A 19,299-nucleotide genomic window follows, 5' to 3' on the forward strand; every position below is an offset into this window, starting at 1 on the left:
TATGCTTGTTGTAAGAGGCAACTATGCTTGTAAAAGGCGACTATGCTTGTCGTAAGAGGCGACTATGCTTGTCGTAAAAGGCGACTATGCTTGTCGTAAGAGGCAACTATGCTTGTCGTAAAAGGCGACTATGCTTGTCGTAAGAGGCGACTATGCTTGTCGTAAGAGGCGACTATGCTTGTAAGAGGCGACTATGCTTGTCGTAAGAGGCAACTATGCTTGTCGTAAAAGGCGACTATGCTTGTCGTAAGAGGCAACTATGCTTGTCGTAAAAGGCGACTATGCTTGTCGTAAGAGGCGACTATGCTTGTCGTAAGAGGCGACTATGCTTGTCGTAAAAGGCGACTATGCTTGTCGTAAGAGGCGACTATGCTTGTCGTAAGAGGCGACTATGCTTGTAAGAGGCGACTATGCTTGTCGTAAAAGGCAACTATGCTTGTCGTAAGAGGCGACTATGCTTGTCGTAAGAGGCGACTATGCTTGTCGTAAGAGGCGACTATGCTTGTCGTAAGAGGCAACTATGCTTGTCGTAAGAGGCGACTAACGGGATCGGGTGGTCAGACTCGCTGACACATGTCATCGGTTCCCAATTGCGCAGATCGATGCTCGTGTTGTTGATCACTGGATTGTCTGGTCCAGATTCGATTATTCACAGACCGCCGCCATACAGCTGGAATATTGCTGAGTGCGGTAGTGATAAAGATTAAAATAATAATAACTAAATATCATGTAGCCTGGCTACATAGTTTTTGGTCTGTAGAAATATTTGGACATGGCTGTCCTGAAGTAGACACTATAACAACCGTATTCTTTAACCTTACGCCCAACTCTTTCTGCAGTTCCAATGTCCTGAATGCAAGTGTTGATTTCCTCATGTTCTGAATCTGTAATCTGTAGGTTCCTTTCCAATTGTGAAAGAAACTATTTCTATTGAAAATAACATAAATTCAGAGTTAGTCTACAGTGTAGAGCATTGTACCTGCGATCATTCCCCGGGGCTGTGCTTGAAGATATCTTCAGTGACGCTTTCCTTTTGGTTGTGACACGGACATTATTACTATTGAAATCAGTTTCAGGTTTATATTTCCTTGTTATGCCCTGAGAAGCAAATATTCGAATTGAAATCCAACACACGGCATAATGCATCAGACCTGTGGCTGACAGGGCGATGTTTTGAAACCATTAATCATATAGACTGGTCACTCATGCTGAAACACAGGACAGACTCAAGGAAGCATGCAGTAGGTTTTATGTGAGTAGATTTGTATTATTTAGCTTTTTAATCGACAAACCCCACAATTCTAACAACGGGAACTTTCTGTTGTAAATAAGTCTTCACTGCGTTTCTAATCACGTCATTCAAAATAATGAGATAATGATTAATTAGACGCGGTTTCCAATTCCACTGCGTGTTTGGTGCTCATTGTGTAATCCTGAACAGTTTCTAATTACGTATCCGTTATTGTAAAAGAACCAGTTCGTCGTCTATTTGTGTAGTAGCATCTCGCAGTCTGTCTGAATGGTGCTGGAAGCGCAATGTATGCCAGCCAAGGACATTGGCTACGTTGATAAAACACAGGACATGGATGTTGCGTATAATGGGTGCAAATGTGAAGTCGTGTCACCGAGCATAGGAGCGTGGTACGACAAAGAAACGAAACTCTGAAAATCTTACAATGAAACCTTTATAACAAACATCATCTCGACGTTTCCTTTAAGCCGATATACTTTTATGGACTCGACTTAAAAAAACCGTCATTTGCTTCACCATTGTAATCCAGTTATCCCGATCTACACTGGCATATATCTCAAGAGGCAATGAAAACGTAATCAGCTTTTCCTATCGTATACAAGTACCATATGAAAAAGCCATTGAAAGATATTAGTCATTGAAAAACATACCTGAGCATACCTGGTCTAATGCGATTTTATGTAAAGGCAGGTAGCGTTCTCTGCACAATGTCATCAGCAAAACGCCAGTACACATCTGAAAAGGCAGTCTGCCATGCACGTGCACGACATGCATTTAGGTACTGCATGTTAACAGTTCATGATTGTGCTCAATTAAACACTCTCTGATTTGACATTGGCTCCCACATGAAGGTCACGGGTTAGAAAAGGCCTTCAGCAACCCATGCTTGCCATAAAAGGCGACTAACGAGATCGGGTGGTCAGGCTCGCTGACTTGGTTAACACATGTCATCTGTTCCCAATATTGCTCAGATCGATGCTCATGTTGCTGATCACTGGATTGTCTCGCCCAAACCTCATTATTTACAGACCGTCGCCATATAGCTGGAATATTGCTGAGTGCGGCGTAAAACTAAACTCACTCTTTCACTCGTTTGGTTCACACCCGGACTGTCGAATATTTTACCGAATACACACCCGGACTGTCGGAAAGCAGTGGAATGTGATAATGCTCAACATTGTCCCAGTAACACCCGGAGTGTCGACTGCCTTGGAGAACATAAACCGGCGGATAGCAGGACTCCGCTCTACTCTAAGAAGACGTGAGTACTATTGTTGTTGAGATGAGAAAACAGTTTGAGTTAGTAAGATTTGTTGTTGTTGAAATGATAAAACTAAACATAACTAAATATGTTTGTTACGTTTCATTCTCACGGTCACGTATGTAACTATATAAGCTTGGTAAGTAACATAAACGATGTCAATATAGCAAAAGCACAGGTTCAGGTTACCTTCACATACAGGAAAACTTGCAAGGCCACCATTCAGAGTAGAAATGGCGTCATATCCAGTTTCGGACTAAATCAGTGGAAGGAGCTTTAAGGAGCTGTAGAACTAATTCCTGAATGATTGCCACCGCACGAACAATAATCTAGAAGGTTGGCGTCATCGTTTGAACATCGTATGTGCGGCCCCGTGTTATTGAAAGAGGTCGTTCAGATGGATAAGGAGTAATGATTTGGTGGCGCCGTATATGCTCGTTTTCGTCCACAGCTTGTGAATGTGCAAAACAACCTAACGTTGCGGCGTTACGTCGAGACTGTTGTCCAGTTCTTCATCTTTTGAGACAGCATGGTGGTAACCGACTGGTCCTTCAGCATGACAATTGCTTGGCCACACACAACCATCCTGACACGAAATTTCCTTAGGAACAACGTTGTGGAAGTCATGCAGTGGCCCTCCAGGTCATTATACGTGAGTCCAATGGAACAACTGTGGGACGAACATGGTTAGCGTGAGTCGTCATCAGATTCCACCCTGCATGTAGCTGAGCTCACACAGGCATTGCACAATGACTGTACACTATACCGAATCATTCCATCCGTCGTTTGAGTCATTCCATGCGGATACGTTTGCAAGCTTGGTGGTGATAGTGGACACTGGTTTGGTCAGAAATTCTCTACTGTGCCTGGACGTTGCAAATATACATACTACATGCTTTATGATTTTCATGTTAATAACGATGACCTTTGAAAAGGCGTTTTCATTGCCTCTTAGTGTATTACGTTACTTACGATCTGCATTTAACGAGCGGCGGTGGGGCAGCTTTGTGGTTAAAACGTTTGAAGAACCGGAGCAGATTTCCACACAGCTATAATGTGCGAAACCGATGTCTGGTGGCCTCGTTGTGATACTACTTGAATAAATTGCTAAAAGTGGCGTAAAACTATATTCACTCACTCACTTTAGTTAACGAAGCTTCGTTGCATATAGGAAACAATACTGGATGTTTTGCTTTTAGATGGCATTCGGTAAGACGAGGAAGAACAAGTGTGACAGAATCACAACTTCTTTATTGCAATAGACTCGATGGTGTACGTGTACACGGTAACACCATTATGAAGGAAGTGATAGTGTTTTTACCCTATTAAAGATACAGTACGACGACATTAAATAACTGAATCCGGACAAGACCATCCGTTGGCATTTGATGTGAGCCAAATTCCAATCTATCGAATTCGCGCAATCTGAACATCCAGTCCATTTAAGAGCAAGCCATGAGCTAAGAGGCCGAAGTTTTCTCAGATTTACCCTATACTAAAAGTCTAACACTGGATATTATATGCCCTGAACAAGGTAGACCGAGTGACATTTTATAATCAGTCGACCATGTTTTACTTCTTATGAACCTGGGTCTTGTTGTACCAAACAACCTACCGCTAAGACCACCTTTGGTCTGTGTTTAAGCAGGGAAGTTTTACCAAAGCGTTAAGTCTACCTTTAGTCTGTGTTTAGGCAGGGAAGTTCACCAAAGCGCCGAGACTACGTTTGGTCTGTATTAAGGCAGGGAAGTTCACCAAAGCGCCGAGACTACGTTTGGTCTGTATTAAGGCGGGGAGTTCACCAAAGCGCTGAGACTACCTTTGGTCTGTATTAAGGCAGGGAAGTTCACCAAAGCGCTGAGACTACGTTTGGTCTGTATTAAGGCAGGGAGGTTCACCAAAGCGCCGAGACTACGTTTGGTCTGTATTAAGGCGGGGAGTTCACCAAAGCGCCGAGACTACGTTTGGTCTGTATTAAGGCAGGGAAGTTCACCAAAGCGCTGAGACTACGTTTGGTCTGTATTAAGGCAGGGAAGTTCACCAAAGCGCTGAGACTACGTTTGGTCTGTATTAAGGCAGGGAGTTCACCAAAGCGCCGAGACTACGTTTGGTCTGTATTAAGGCAGGGAAGTTCACCAAAGCGCCGAGACTACGTTTGGTCTGTATTAAGGCAGGGAGTTCACCAAAGCGCCGAGACTACGTTTGGTCTGTATTAAGGCAGGGAGTTCACCAAAGCGCTGAGACTACGTTTGGTCTGTATTAAGGCAGGGAAGTTCACCAAAGCGCTGAGACTACGTTTGGTCTGTATTAAGGCACGGAAGTTCACCAAAGCGCTACGATCACTTCGTACAAAGGCAAGGAACCTTGCTCAAAGGCTGTACTGAATGCAAAGCCCATTGGTGTATAGCATGCCATCCTTTAAAGATGCGAGTCTAGATAAGCGGACATCTGTCCGTCAGAGGAACATTTACATTTTAAAGAAATTATCATTCAAACGACATATGGGACTTAGGGACTTGTGCAAGTCTCTACGGCACCCCGAACACACACCTTGGCCTTCTGGGTAGCGAGTCTGTCTGTCATTCAGTTATCTTGTTAAAGCCATTAATATGCTAAACACGAAAAGAGACGCAAGTTTCGAAAAAAATCTCATGAAAGTTTAAGCCTTCTATTTAAATACTTGACAAAGTTGCGTTTCTTTTTATGTTGAGGGGATACAATTAATGACTAATGCTTCGGAGTCCGTGTTTATATCGTGTATTATCAATAAATGAGACGTGCATCCATGTTAAACTGTTTACGACGTCGCAGTGAGCTAGCACCACAAACCAGGTGCGTCAGGACTAGTATAGGAGGCATCCTCACTCACAAAAACACTCCCACGTGCGCACGCACACACACGCGCGCACACACGCACACACACACTCTTGTGCATGCACGCAGTTATGTAAGGGCAAGCATACTGAACGAGACGTCCAACCAAATTTACCCAACAAATTTAAAGATAGATATCATTACTACGGAGCATCAACCAAATTTACCCAACGGATTTAAAGATAGATATCATTACTACGGAGCATCTACGGAGCACTGGTTGAGTTTCTCAGCTACGGGTACACGGAAGTATTTCAACGTGCTTGAGTGGTCAAACCCTGGGAACCAGACTGCGAAGTATCCCAGCATGTTCGTCAAAACTTGTTTATCTATATACATTCCGCGAGAAAATACAACCGCCGTGACGTTCTAGTGAAAGTAGTATACAGTCCTTGCCAAGTACTACCGGAAGGACAGAACATGAAAACGGGGAGTCACTTTCGGTACGTAGGAACTGTGCTCATGACGCGTGCACAGCTCCACCAAATAAAATTTCAAGGCTGAAAAAAATAAACATGATTTAGGGTGCTTGGTAATGATTTAACGCCCCACGCTATCGAGAGACCGATTACATATTCTTGACAATATCACACCGTTTTTGTATGAACATAAATGTCATTTTGAAGTAGCCAGATATCAAATATATCATAGTATTTGGAGGATTACTCTTCTTGGTAAAGTACAAATTCTAGAACTAATTGGTTTATGCTAAACCAGTCCCTCAAAGCTACACGGTTAACGGGAGGCAAAACAAGCTATCTAACCCACTCAGCTACCGCTACTTTACCGAGTTGCGAAAGCGTAATATTGCATATGTTCCTGATCTGTATGTCGTACATACTGGTCTGTACCAATACTGTGATATACGAAAGTATTTTAATCCACTGTTACGAATGTAGACCTGTGTGTGATCTGTGTGGAAAATGTGAACACCATTGTGATGAGTAAGTTAGTTTGAGAAATTTGTAACTATTTCAAGAGTGGAACAGTTCATGAAACTTAATTCCTGTCTAAAACCGGATATTTCAGGAAATATTTTTCAGTTTAGCTACAGGAAATATTTGTTTAAAATGTTTATTAAGAGGCAGTCTGACAACTTGAATATTAAATTAAACGCTTTCGAAACGAACACTAACCAACGGCATGCTCCCGTCAAATGAGACTATATGTTATAAAAACAATACTAGAAACACTCTATGTTATAACATAATTCACTGCAAAGAACCATTGTTTTGTGAAGATCCAAACTATTCATGAACATGAATTATGAATAGCTATGAAATGATAACAAAATAAACAGATAAGCGTGTCCCGTCCTATTCAATACAAGCACGTGAAAAAATGCTGAAACAGCATTTTACGCATCCGGGTTAGAATTGATCTTCAGCAGCCGGAACTTGTCGAAAGAGGCGAAGAACGTTTTCAGTGGTCAAGGTCGCTGACTGGGTTCACAATGTTCATGATGTTGATCTCTGGTCCATGCTGGATTATCTACAGACCTCCGTCATATAGCTGAAATATTGCTGAGTGCCGCGTTGAACAATAAATAAAACAAACATTGTTACACACACACACACACACACACACACACACACACACACACACACACACACACACACACACACACACACACACACACACACACACACACACACGGTGGTGGGTATTCTAATTAATGCAACATTTTCCCTAGTACATTATAACTTAAGGAAACACTAATTTTTAAAAGTCTAATAGATGAAACGTTGATTCGAGATCGTCATGGGGAACACATAAAGATAGAGAACCTTAATTAATATGTCCGTAGTGATTTCAAGGAAAATGTTTGTAGTAGCCTAAAACCCCTCTCTTTCACTGTTATAGAGGCGATTGGGTAGATTGGGTAGCCTAGCGGTTAAAGCGTTCGCTCGTCACGGCGAAGACCCGGGTTCGCTTCCGTAAATGGATGCACGGTGTGAAACCCATTTCCGGTGACCCTGCCTTGATAATGCTGGAACATTGCTGAAAGCGGCGTATAACTACATTCACTCACTTGCTCTCATATTTTTTACAGCAGGGAGTAATCACATTCCCTCTGGAGGAATGGAATATAAAGAGCTAATCCTGATATGTGTGGCAGGGACTGCTATCATCATCCTTCTCCTTGTTGTCATGTGTTTCCAGCTGGGACTAGTTGACAGGTGGGTGCCTCTATAGAACACTCTGCCAACACATAAACTCTGTACCATAATACACTACACTAACTTGCGAGACATTTTCAAATGTTCAACTAAAATTCTAATTACTTGTTAATGGGTTGTAAATTTATCATCACTGCCAAAGAAAAACGGTTATTCCACAGTTTCATGTTATATAACAAGATATAAATGTTTCACTGAATATCACTAGTGATACAAGCTGTTTGTGAAGTAATTTCTGGTGTCGCCCTAGTGATACAAGCTGTTTGTGAAGTAATTTCTGGTGTCGCCCGCCCTGATATCCTTGAGCATTGCTATACCCACTATTGCCAGAACCATACTCACTCATAATACAAGGAATGTGCTACGTACCTGGAATATTGTTAAAAGGGCGTGAAACTCAACTCACTCACTCACTCACTCACTCACTCACTCACCCACCATCCCACCTTCTCACTCACTCACCCACCCAAGCTCGCTCACTCACTCACCCATCCACTCATCCACCCTGGCACTCACTCACCCACCCACCCACCTACCCACCCACTCACTCACTCATCCACCCACCCAATCAATCACTTGAGTTTGATTCAACTGACGTCGCCAAAGTTGTTACCGTTTAAGAACATGACTGTATGTTTCACCTTAAGTGTGGCGTTGACGTTACATATTTATCGACTGGTAAAATGGAGAATTAAACTCTAATATTGTTTATTACAGTTAATACATGCAACACCTTAATGCTGACCATTGGTATCCATTCCAGAATAAAGAAGTCACGTCGGAGACGTTCCAGAAGGTCTGAACAAGAGACCTCTGAAGGGAGCGTCACACACAGCACGCCCCAAAAAGGCCAAATGAAAATACAACCAATAAACCCCACGTATTCTTTGTCACTGGAAGATCCTTTCAGGACGTCGAACGAACCCGGTCTGAAGTCGTCGGATGAGCCTGTTGATACTTCGGTTCAAGATGAACCCGTTTCATGTCCAGAAGGAACGGAATGCAACATTTATGCAGAATGTCTTGAAGATGTATCTCCTGCCATTGAAACTGACGGAAACCTCAACACATCTGTCTACCTATATATGGAGAAATCTACAAGAAACATCTCAAAAAGGAGCTCCTCCTGTGTATCTCCGGGTGCATCACACCTGGTTGATGACCCCTCGGGAAGTGGTGACAGGGGATGGACTAACCGCCATAGGTCGGTACCCGTTGCCCGTTGTCCTCCGCTATGGACAAATCCTGAAGCAGAAATGATGACAGGTGAAACCCAGAGCCTAGAACAAGATAGAATCAAAACCGGCACAACACATTCAGTTTGTGAACCTCTACGAAGCCCTCTTTCCCTTCCACCAAGGCCATCGACTGACATTTCAGACGATGATGAATCCTTCGGATCAGCTGACGATCTGTTCAAAGGGGGATGGTGGAAGTCCACAGAATCTTTAAACAAAGGAGACTGCATCGATGATGATGTGTTCACACGGAAATCAAAGCAGTCACTGACGGGAGATGGACTCAATGCTAACTATTTCATCGGTGGCGATTGGCGTATATCCAAACAAACGTCTAAGGGAGATCTTCTAAAGGCCGACGGCACGTGCAGTAAGGATTTGTTGTCCTCTAAAGACATCTCATTAATGGACGATGGCTTCAAGACTGATAAGATCTTCACTGGGGGGTGGTGGGAATCAAAGGGATCATTGAAGATAATTGAATTTGAGAATGAGGACATCAAATTTAGAGATCCCATAAGAAGAAAGTCTTTCTCTGGTCCAAGTAGCTCTTCCAGGAGTATCTATGTTTACATGAAGACAGGTACAATACCTGATTCTGGTCGATCTCTTCCACAAGGTAGAAGGAGAAGAAGCAAAAGCTTAACCCTCCCGGATGTCTTTCAGGAAAGTACCGGATCTCAAGCAGATCTGACTCCTCCTTCTTTGTCTGTGTGGTACCCACCAGACTTTACAGAAAGCCTGCAGTGTCCCCCGCCGCCTCACTCACCACCCAAGCCGTGTACATCCCCACACTATGTCAACTTTCGTGGAACTCTGCCCAACCGATTCTAAATGGTTATTTAACGACATTCAACATACACAACAATGGATATTTGAAACTGTAAATATGTAACTTTCAACCCTATCCTGCAGTGCTTTTGCCAATGCCATATATAAATTCAAAATAGTACCTACAAGCGATTCTGCATCACACTGACATTGGTGTTCTCCTACAGTGGGGCCAAGTTCTTAAGGCTCGTCATACCGAAGACGTGGGTTCAGTTACCCCTCCCCCATGGGTACAATGTGTGAAACCCATTTCTAGTGCCCCCCACCATGATCCCACCGTGATATTGCTGGAATATCGCTAATAACGGCTTAAAACTAAACTAAACTCACTCATTTCTTTGATATTCCACCTGTGTCAAAGGATGCGACGAAATCGTTTTATCTGACCACATCTAACTAAATCCCGAAGATCATTTTATATTCTACCTTCGTGCAAGAAGGTGATCATGTGGTTTTAAAATGTGACCAAAACTCACATGAAACCCGTCAAAGCGCTGTTCAATCAGTTAAATTACGATAGTAAAGGTTAAATTACGACAGTGGCCATTGATCATGGGTTTTGAATCGCGATTCGTCAAAGTCTGTGCTCGTGGGGTTCACAAACGTAGCTGTACCACATCGCCTGCACGTGACCTCAGAACGGTACCACCAGAACGCGCACGCATGTACACACACAAAAGTCTCCTAACCTAATTAAGGTAAGATGTGTTATCACTGGAATATCCTTAAATTCTTTGCTCGTGGATCTTTGCTCATACCATCCATCACTGGGTTGTCTGGCCCAGACCAGATCAGAGTACTCAAAGGCCGCAGTCATATAGCTGGAGCATCGCTGATTACAAACGTATCAGATAGCATCGGCTGCGTTTCCCCACCTGCAATAAAAACTTTAAACCGCAAATAAAGTCAATAGTTGAGATGAGTGAGACAGAACGTTTGGTTTTAAGCCACTTTCATCAATATTCCAGCGATTTCAAGGCCGGGGACACCATATGTGGGCTTCACACATTGTACCCATGTGAGGAATCGAACCCGACTTCATTTCATATTTGCGTGTACTGTACTTTTTTTTCGGAGCGACTACACGACAAAAAGGGATGTAAACTGTGTTCTGTTATATATAGTTAGTTCAGTTTCCAAATGTAAATATAAGTATATGCTTCAATAACAGCTTTCTTGCCAACACTATTGATATGTGATAAATATTTGATACACCCGATTCCAAAATAATATTATAAAAAGTCATCAAACGTTTTTGGAAATGTCTAAAACACTTCTGCGTTTTTCGGGTGGACTACGAACCTGCCTCACCCCTGATTGCTCACTTGAACGTCATATGAAGATACGTTATATTCATTACCTTAGTGTGACTACGGTACTCACTTCACTGAATATCGTGCTTCCCATACGGCAGGTCATACAACAGTTTTAGCACAGAGTGACTACGGTATTCGCTATACTGAATACCGTGCTTCCCATACGGCAGGTCATACAATAGTTTTAGTATACAACTCACGATAGGAGTGGCTTTAAGCATGCTTGAGAAGAAACATACCGCCTGATCATTGATGAAAGCGAAATGATATTGCTGCCGTTGAACAAGCAAATACAAGCAACAACTGGACATCAATATACTCATTAAACATATCATATACTTACTCAAATGATGCTTACATTCCACAAGAAAAAGGCTTCCTTTGAAGAGGAAGTAACAATAAAAATATGCAGATAACGGGGTGCAACCTATGCCTTCGCAAGTATTATACAGAAGCTAAATGCCCCTGATTAGCGTTGCCCTGCTCCTATATCACTCAAACCCCTCATACGATGGATCAGTCAGTTTGCTTTGATTGGTCAAACTGTATTCTGAATGCTTTATATTCAGGGAATAGGAAGTTAGAAAAGGATTGGGGATTGGGGATTGGGGATTGGGGATTCGAATCCCGAATCTGAATATTTTTTTCAGATTTGGGATTCAAATCCCGAATCTGATTTTTTTTTGTTCACAGTCGGGATTCAAATCCTGAATATGAATTTGTCCTCTCACATTCATTCAGTCTAAGTAAACTTCGTCCCAGTATACTTCGGTTCACTCCACCACTGAGTCTAACAAAACCTAGTAGAAGGTCGCGTCAGGTAACCTTTGAGCGACCAGTGACCATCAAATCAAACGCGAGACGGTTAAATAGATTTAACCAATAAGACAACGGCTACAATTTGGGGATCGGAGGGACTTTCAAAATATTCAGGTCACTGACACAGATCTCTTCACAAAAGATCCGCATATTACACGGTTATTTGACCTGCAGTATATACGCTTTGGGGTTTCTGTTGACATGGTTATCATTATCTAACATCCTTGAATATTTTCAGCGACTGTTTACTCACCGTTGTCATGGTTGTACGTACGCCGTGTGCATCACCCAGCGCACGCTAAATAGCATTCGGAATCGTTCGGGTACGAACCTTTAAAAAGTTCAAAATGTATGTGCGAATGTGCACTTTCGCGATTTGGCAAGCTGTGTTCTGACTGGTCAATCTCAAAGATTACCTGATGCGACTTCCCATAAGGTTTTGTTAGACTCAGTAGTGGAGTGTAACGAAAAGTACTGAGGATAAGTTTACTTTAGACTAGACATTCATTTGAATTCCAAAACTGCAACAATATTCAGATTTCTCGATTCGAATCCCCAATCCCCAATCCGTTTCTAACTTCATGTTGCTTAATATTCATGGCAGATTAACGCTTAGTCTCTAAATATATAGAATTTTGATAGAAAATAATTCCAGTTCAGGAGTCCCCGTCAGACTAAAGAGCCTGAGATAAATCAGACCTGCTTTGATTAGGGCTTTGAATCGCAGAGAGGGTGGGAAAGATTGGGAAAATAATGTGGGTGGTCCACGGACCGTGAGAGTGCTAATATCGTGTTAACATATACTTCCCTTTCATGTGTGGAGCCTGGATTTAACAAAGCCCAGATATATAACTGATACAAAATGTCTGGAAAGAGTCTTGAAAAAAGGCGCATATGAGTGGGTGAGTTACGTTTTACGCCGCACTCAGCAATATTCCAGCTATATGGCGGCGGTTTGTAAATAATCGAGTCTGGACCAGACAATCCAGTGATCAACACTATGAGCATCGATCTGCACAATTGAGAACCGATGACATGTGTCAACCAAGTCAACGAGCCTGACCACCCGATCCCGTTAGTCGCCTCTTACGACAAGCGCTGTCGCCTTGTATAGCATGCATGGGTTGCTGAAGGCCTATTCCACCCTGGGACCTCCATGGGTCAAGACGCATATGAAGATTATACCCCACGGTTCTGCTCAGGCGTCGTCTTTGTATTGAACAGTCCTGAAGCGTTCTTATTTCAAAGAGTGAAAGGCGGCCAAGTTGTGTATCAATCTGCATAATAGATTTTGTATTCAATGAACCGAAATTAGATGAGATATTTATTAATCAAGATAACAGCGTCGTCTCCGCAGACATGCTATGAACACAAATAAACTGGAGCCATTTTTTAGGAATTTTATATCATATTAAAGGGTTCTAATTTTCAAAAACTTTACATACACTTTAACATCTTGAGGTATGATAATCACAACTCGCCGACTTTAACATGTGAACGCACTAACAATTAGACACAGGCATTGTACAAACCAGCATTTCATTACCGAGTATGTTGAATTGATTTTCATTAAACAATGACATAAGAAAGTTTAACTGTACTCCTCAAACAAAAGAAATATACAGATTTTGAGAATGGTGAGTTTTATTTCATTATGAAGCATTCAGTACACTTGCAGTAATTGGAGCATACTAAACGCATATTGTTCATGCTTCGGGTACACACACTCAGTCGTTTTAACCGCTTTACGTTCCGATATATGTCCACTATGAATGAATCTAGGGCTCGGCCCGATAATTCTTTCAGCTCCCTTGACTGGCTTTTTATCCTTTTGTGTGTTGACTTGCACAAAGCGTTATTACCGCTACAATGATTGTAGCTCCTACTCTCAAACATAGGCATAAGACCGCTTTGTGCAAGTGGACCACGAGTCTTGAAGTTGAGCGTACCAATCACAATTCACTTTCGTTTTTCAAATTACCTGACCGATTAAACTTGGCAACACCATTCATGCAGAGGAACTCTGAAAGAGGTAAAAAGATAGAGGTAGTTCTTGCATTTATTTTTAAGTTTCGGATCCGACAATTTGTTTGTATGATTTCCCCTAAATCTAAGTCTCACTGCTAACAAACTTTCACAGATGCGACCGCTATCTTTGTTAACCCAGGTAAGTTCAGCTGTAAAGGTGGTTAAGCTGATTGGCTACTGAGATTGGCTATTGGCGAGCAAAGGAAAGGAGGTAATATAACTGTCTGGCCGGGTTGTAGATGCATTCAGGGTATAGTGTAGATTTTTCAGAACGTGTACCATTGCGACATCGAGGATGTGTAATATTAGGAACAAGTCGGTACTTAATGTTGCCAGTCTAAGTAAACTTCGTCTCAGTGTATTTCGTTACACTCCACCACTGAGTCTAACAATACCTAGTAGAAGGTCGCGTCAGGTAACCTTTGAGCAACCAATCACTGTCCAATCAAATACGAGACGTTTAAATAGATTTAACCAATCAGACAACGGCTACTATTTAGGGATCGGAGGGACTTTCAAAATATTCAGGTCACTGACAAAGATTTCTCCACAAACAAAAATCAGCATATAACAGTTATTTGACCTGCAGTATATACGCTTTGGGGTTTCTGTTGACATGGTTACCATTAGTTAATATTTCCGCAAAATAACATCCTTGAATATTGTCAAAAACACTATTTTCAGCGACTGTTTACTCACCGTTGTCATGGTTGTACGTACGCCGTGTGTATCACCCAGCCTACGCTAAATAGCATTCGGAATCGTTCGGGTACGAACATTTTCGAGATAAAAGGTTCAAAATGTATGTGCGAATGTGCACTTTCGCGATTTGGTAAACTGTGTTCTGATTGGCCAATCTCAAAGGTTACCTGACGCGACCTCCCATAAAGTTTTGTTAGACTCAGTAGTGGAGCGTAACGAAAAGTACTGAGGATAAGTTTGCTTAGACTGTTAATGTTGCCAGTGGAAACGCCGCTGTAGGCATCATGAAGCTGGAGTTACCCATTCTGCAGTTTTTTATTTGACCGCACACCAAAACCCTATATTACGTTCATATGATCGGTATATCCGTCTCACGGCAATCAAAGACCAGAAGTGATACACCAAGAATAAACACCTGCACAAAATCGCTCCATCAGGTTCTTTTAACCATGTCATCATAAATCGCTTGCGAGAGTTGGAGGTAGACCATAGGACCTTTTATTATCCCTGTAATGAGACCTTTCTTTCGACGACATGTTACTCAATGGATCAACGATTGGTCCTCTTCGGCGATGAATGAGGATTTCTCCTGCAGCACGATAGAAGGCTGAGTGTCTAAATGGACGTTTTGCCCAGGATTACGCTCAACAGATGGACAGGATCGGTGGATTCAGAGTCATGTTGTAGGGAGCCATGTCCTATTTGACTGTTGGTCACTAGCCGATTCTTAATATTTATGCATGTGACCTTTGACCGATTCCAAAACGAGGTTATACCTGCAACGATGGCTGCTGACCATTGTTGTGTACCTCTGTGTACATCCGATGCACGAAACGACGGTTCACTGTCATTTCACACGTTTCCAAAGCCCGAAGCTCTTCGAAAGAGGTGGAAAGTTGCTATTCGACGAGACGAAGGACCCTTCTTTACGGTAGGCTATAATTTTCATTCAGAATTTTCTGAATTAAATCTCGAGTTATTTGAGGCGCCAAATTCAAACTGGAATCAATCTATCGGAGCTGCAGCTGTCAAGCAGCGCATACAACAGAAAAATAATATTTATTCCTTAACAACATGTCATGGTGCCTAAACGATAAATTAAGTTAATTAACAACACGTGGTAACGATTGCTCAGTGTGGTGCTGTAATTGAAAAAGTTCAAAAAGTGGCAGATGGACCGCAAGAACAATGATTATATACTCAAAGAAGCAAGTGTGTTGCGTGCGCGAGGTTACAACTATTTATTGTAATCATTCGAAAAAAAGACTTGCTTCTTTTTAAAGCTTTGATTTAAATATTTATGATGGCAATGGGCTTATTTTAACTTCACTTGTATTTAGATAACAAGGAAGAGTGTTGTATGCTCGAAGCATTTGAAGGCCGGAGGACTACAAGTACACACCAGTAAGGAGGACCCTCAAGCAAGGATCTGTGCCATCCATATTTCCTTGGAACTTGGAAAATATGAAGTCGAGGAAAGCACCAGCCATCCGTCATCCACTTATGATTCAACAGAAAGGTCGGTTTAAAGTTAGAAACATGTTTGTAGATAAGAAAACATTCTTATTTTAAGCTGTACTTCAGTTCAAATGCTCTTCAAACCAAAGACTGTTTTTTGAGTAGCATTGTTTAATTTTAAAGCATTAAATCTGATTAGTATCTGCAACACCTCATTGATAATCATAATCATTGATTCCTCTGAAAGAAACATTAATTCGACGTCCGTGTTTCATGATATTCAGAAATGAGCAAACACATAAACACGCACACACACATTTCTTGATTTCCACTGTAAGTAAAATTCTTTATTTTTCCAGTCCTACAAGCTCCCTGTTAGACCGTGACCCCCATGAAGAAGAGGAGGACAGTTTGTCAGCTCAGACCCAGACAGATGTCAGCCTGCCAGATACACAGCTTCTTCTAAAAAGAATTCTGGAGCTGGAGAAGGAGAAAGATTTGTTAAAACAACAGCTCACCATTGAGAGATTTGGATTAGAAAGATTCAATGGAAATGATGATCTCATCCAGTACTACACATCATTTCGTTCTTATAAATTATTCAGACAGTTTTTTGAATTTGTAAAGCCAAGTGCCTCCAATATGTGCAGTATGTATTACGCATGTGCAAATGCCATTTCTCTTGCAGGTAGGCCAAGAAACATGGCCCTTATTGATGAAATGTTCATGTTTTTTGTACGTCTGAGGCTTGGCTTACCAGAGCAGGATCTTGCTGTTCGTTTAAATTGCCACATTTCGACTGTTAGTCGAAAAATTATCACCTGGGCAAATTTTCTGTATTTTGTTCTAGGATCAATTCCTATCTGGCCCTCCAGAGTGACAGTAGACAAATACATGCCTCCTGAGTTTCAGATAACATACCCATCTACTAGAGTCATTTTAGACTGTACGGAGCTCAGGATCCAAATTCCCTCAGCTTTGGTGTTAAATTCCATGTTTTATTCCCATTACAAAAGCTCCTGCACTCCGAAAGGCTTGATTGGCATTGCTCCAAATGGTGCTATTACCTTTGTATCTAATCTATACACTGGTGTCATGTCAGATGTTGAAATAACAAAATTGTCTGGCATTCTAGATTTGCTGGAGCCAGGGGACAGTGTTATGACTGACAAAGGATTTACTATTGCCAGTATACTGAGTGAGAGAGGTGTTGGTCTTAACATTCCTCCATTTCTGTATTCCTCTGGGCAGTTCACACCTAGTGAAGTAGAGGAGACCCAGTCCATTGCATCACTTAGGATTCATGTGGAAAGATTGATCAGAAGAGTTAAAGAGAATCACCTGTTTGATTCTACAGTATCTCTTGCAGAGCTGGGCAGCATCAATCAGCTGTGGACTGTAGCTTGCATTACTTCAAGTTTTCAAGGACCATTGATAAAAAAGAAATGAATGAAAACTGATTGAGTGTTCATGTTCATTAATAGAAATGTGCAATTTATTTTTATGAGATCATAAAATATACATCAAATTTAAATTAATGCTATAAGAGAGTATTTGTGTACAGTGTTAGTTTTCACCAGTCTGTAATAGATTCAGTGCACATAATGAAACTATAGTGACAGCGGAAATTCTAAACAGAAATTTGTACTTACAGATGATATGCTGTGGTTTTACATATCTTTTTTCAAACCTTAAAAATATGTCATAATTACATTTCGTTGAATCAGTGCTGCAGTAATATAAGAAAACTTTTTTGACAAATGGTGAAATATGTAATATTCATAAAATGTAGAATTTCTGAATATACAGATCTATTAAATTTTATAGGCTTATAGGTGTCGGTATTTTGTAATGGAAACAGAAGATGGCAAAAGTAAGGATTGCAACGGATACTCTAAGTGCTGAATATGACATGTATCACAACTATTTGGTAACAAATTATTATTCATGAATGCAATAATTTAGTTAAGCAGGGCTCTAGAAAACTTTTCGGTGTGTGTGTGTAAGTACCCCTCATGCTGCAAGTAGAAGTGTACTGAGAGGTTTGAAAGAGTATTGGTATATTTTTGAGTCAGCAAGCCGGAGAAATAGTTTGTTATTTACAATATTAAACAACTTTTCATCTTAAACTTCATTAAACTGCATTTATGTTTGACGTAGAAAGGTACTTATGTGCATACATGATACGTTTGAAATCTTATATTATGTCGTATGTCACTGAGTTTTAGGCGTACATTACGCCTGTACGCTCCTTATCTGTAGCCCTGATTAAGTGATTAATGAATAATACGGAACCCCAATACTAACTGTTGTATTAATAACCAGTGATCTGACAGTCCACAGTACTAAGTGCAACAATTGCAAACCAACATAACTTGCACTTCTGCAAGGCTAGTACATATTACATTTTTGCATATTTCACTTTGAAAATAGACATAAGGACTCAAGTAAAACATGCTCCATTAAAACAAATGTAAATCATTTATATTTGGTAAGGGGGACTGAATAATGAACTGAATTCATGAAAGGCTATGGTTCAATTCACCGAATATGCGAATGCATCATAACAGCTTCAGTTAAAATGCACAAAATTATTTCCTGGAACTGTGATTATCTCCCCTTAGCCCATACCATACTATTGTAAGGTTTTGTTTCAAAAAGGATAAATTACAATATAAATATGAAAAGGCAATATGTCTTATGTATATGTGACATGCTTACCTCACAATTAAACAATGAAAGAGGTTTACCTTTGTTGTATTTTTCTGAATGCATTAAACATGATCTAATTTCATCTGTCTTGATTAACATACAATTTGAAGTACATGCACATGCACATGCACATGCACATTTCTTTAGTTGATCCATTAACACATATGAGTTAATCAGTTGGAAATGTTTACCTTCCCATATGTCTCTACTGCAACAGGTTCATTAGCAACACCCTCTCTCATTGCCTCTGTGAGGACGGTCCTTGAAGAAGATCTCAGCCTTTCTGCAAACTTCTCTGGTTCTGAAATATTACACACATTGTGGATTTGGGTCGAAAGTTTTCTGTTAATGAAACTAAAGACAGAAAACCTGATGTAAGTAAGGTTTTTCTGTGTTTACCTTTCCTACGCTTTGAACTTTCTCTGGAAGCTGTGACCCTGTGATGTCTGAGACGCACCCACTTCTTGTCCTGTGCCTGGAGTCTGGTGGCTCTCTCTATCTCCACAGCATCCTCCTGACTGACACTGAGGGAGTCTAGCAGGGTTGTCTGGCTGGCTGTCAGCACATTGCTGTAGTTGTTGTCCCCAATCTGCCCAACACTAACGGGTAAGTCAGGATAAAATCCATC

At 41.2% G+C, this 19,299-nt stretch overlaps 2 protein-coding genes across 3 annotated transcripts; both read left to right on the forward strand.

The window, feature by feature from the left end:
- Positions 1-1,121: 1,121 nt before the first annotated feature.
- On the forward strand, positions 1,122-10,740 carry LOC137290848 (uncharacterized). 2 transcript variants are annotated; one of them, XM_067822000.1, is made up of 4 exons: positions 1,136-1,252; positions 2,408-2,513; positions 7,441-7,567; positions 8,331-10,740. In XM_067822000.1, exons 2-4 carry the CDS (start codon positions 2,420-2,422, stop codon positions 9,637-9,639), a joined length of 1,530 nt encoding a protein of 509 aa, XP_067678101.1. In that variant the 5' UTR covers positions 1,136-1,252; positions 2,408-2,419; the 3' UTR covers positions 9,640-10,740. The 2 variants fall into 2 exon arrangements, with proteins under 2 accessions (XP_067678102.1, XP_067678101.1); XM_067822001.1 differs by lacking the exon at positions 2,408-2,513 and having other exon boundaries at positions 1,122-1,252.
- Positions 10,741-15,285: 4,545 nt separating this feature from the next.
- LOC137292025 (uncharacterized) lies at positions 15,286-17,408 on the forward strand. The gene is made up of 4 exons (XM_067823577.1): positions 15,286-15,432; positions 15,842-16,020; positions 16,319-16,647; positions 16,810-17,408. The coding sequence occupies exons 1-4, from the start codon at positions 15,286-15,288 to the stop codon at positions 17,406-17,408; spliced, it is 1,254 nt and encodes a 417-aa protein (XP_067679678.1).
- Positions 17,409-19,299: the final 1,891 nt, after the last annotated feature.

This window comes from Haliotis asinina, chromosome 7, assembly GCF_037392515.1.
Source record: "Haliotis asinina isolate JCU_RB_2024 chromosome 7, JCU_Hal_asi_v2, whole genome shotgun sequence".
Classification (NCBI taxonomy): domain Eukaryota; kingdom Metazoa; phylum Mollusca; class Gastropoda; order Lepetellida; family Haliotidae; genus Haliotis; species Haliotis asinina.

Coding starts and splice junctions, on each gene's coding strand:
- LOC137290848 (XM_067822000.1), top strand. CDS start 2,420: ATGCTCAACATTGTCCCAGTAACACCCGGAGTGTCGACTGCCTTGGAG. Junction 2,514..7,440: donor CCGCTCTACTCTAAGAAGAC/GTGAGTACTATT, acceptor TATTTTTTACAG/CAGGGAGTAATCACATTCCC. Junction 7,568..8,330: donor CAGCTGGGACTAGTTGACAG/GTGGGTGCCTCT, acceptor TATCCATTCCAG/AATAAAGAAGTCACGTCGGA.
- LOC137292025 (XM_067823577.1), top strand. CDS start 15,286: ATGGCTGCTGACCATTGTTGTGTACCTCTGTGTACATCCGATGCACGA. Junction 15,433..15,841: donor ACGAAGGACCCTTCTTTACG/GTAGGCTATAAT, acceptor ACTTGTATTTAG/ATAACAAGGAAGAGTGTTGT. Junction 16,021..16,318: donor ACTTATGATTCAACAGAAAG/GTCGGTTTAAAG, acceptor TTATTTTTCCAG/TCCTACAAGCTCCCTGTTAG.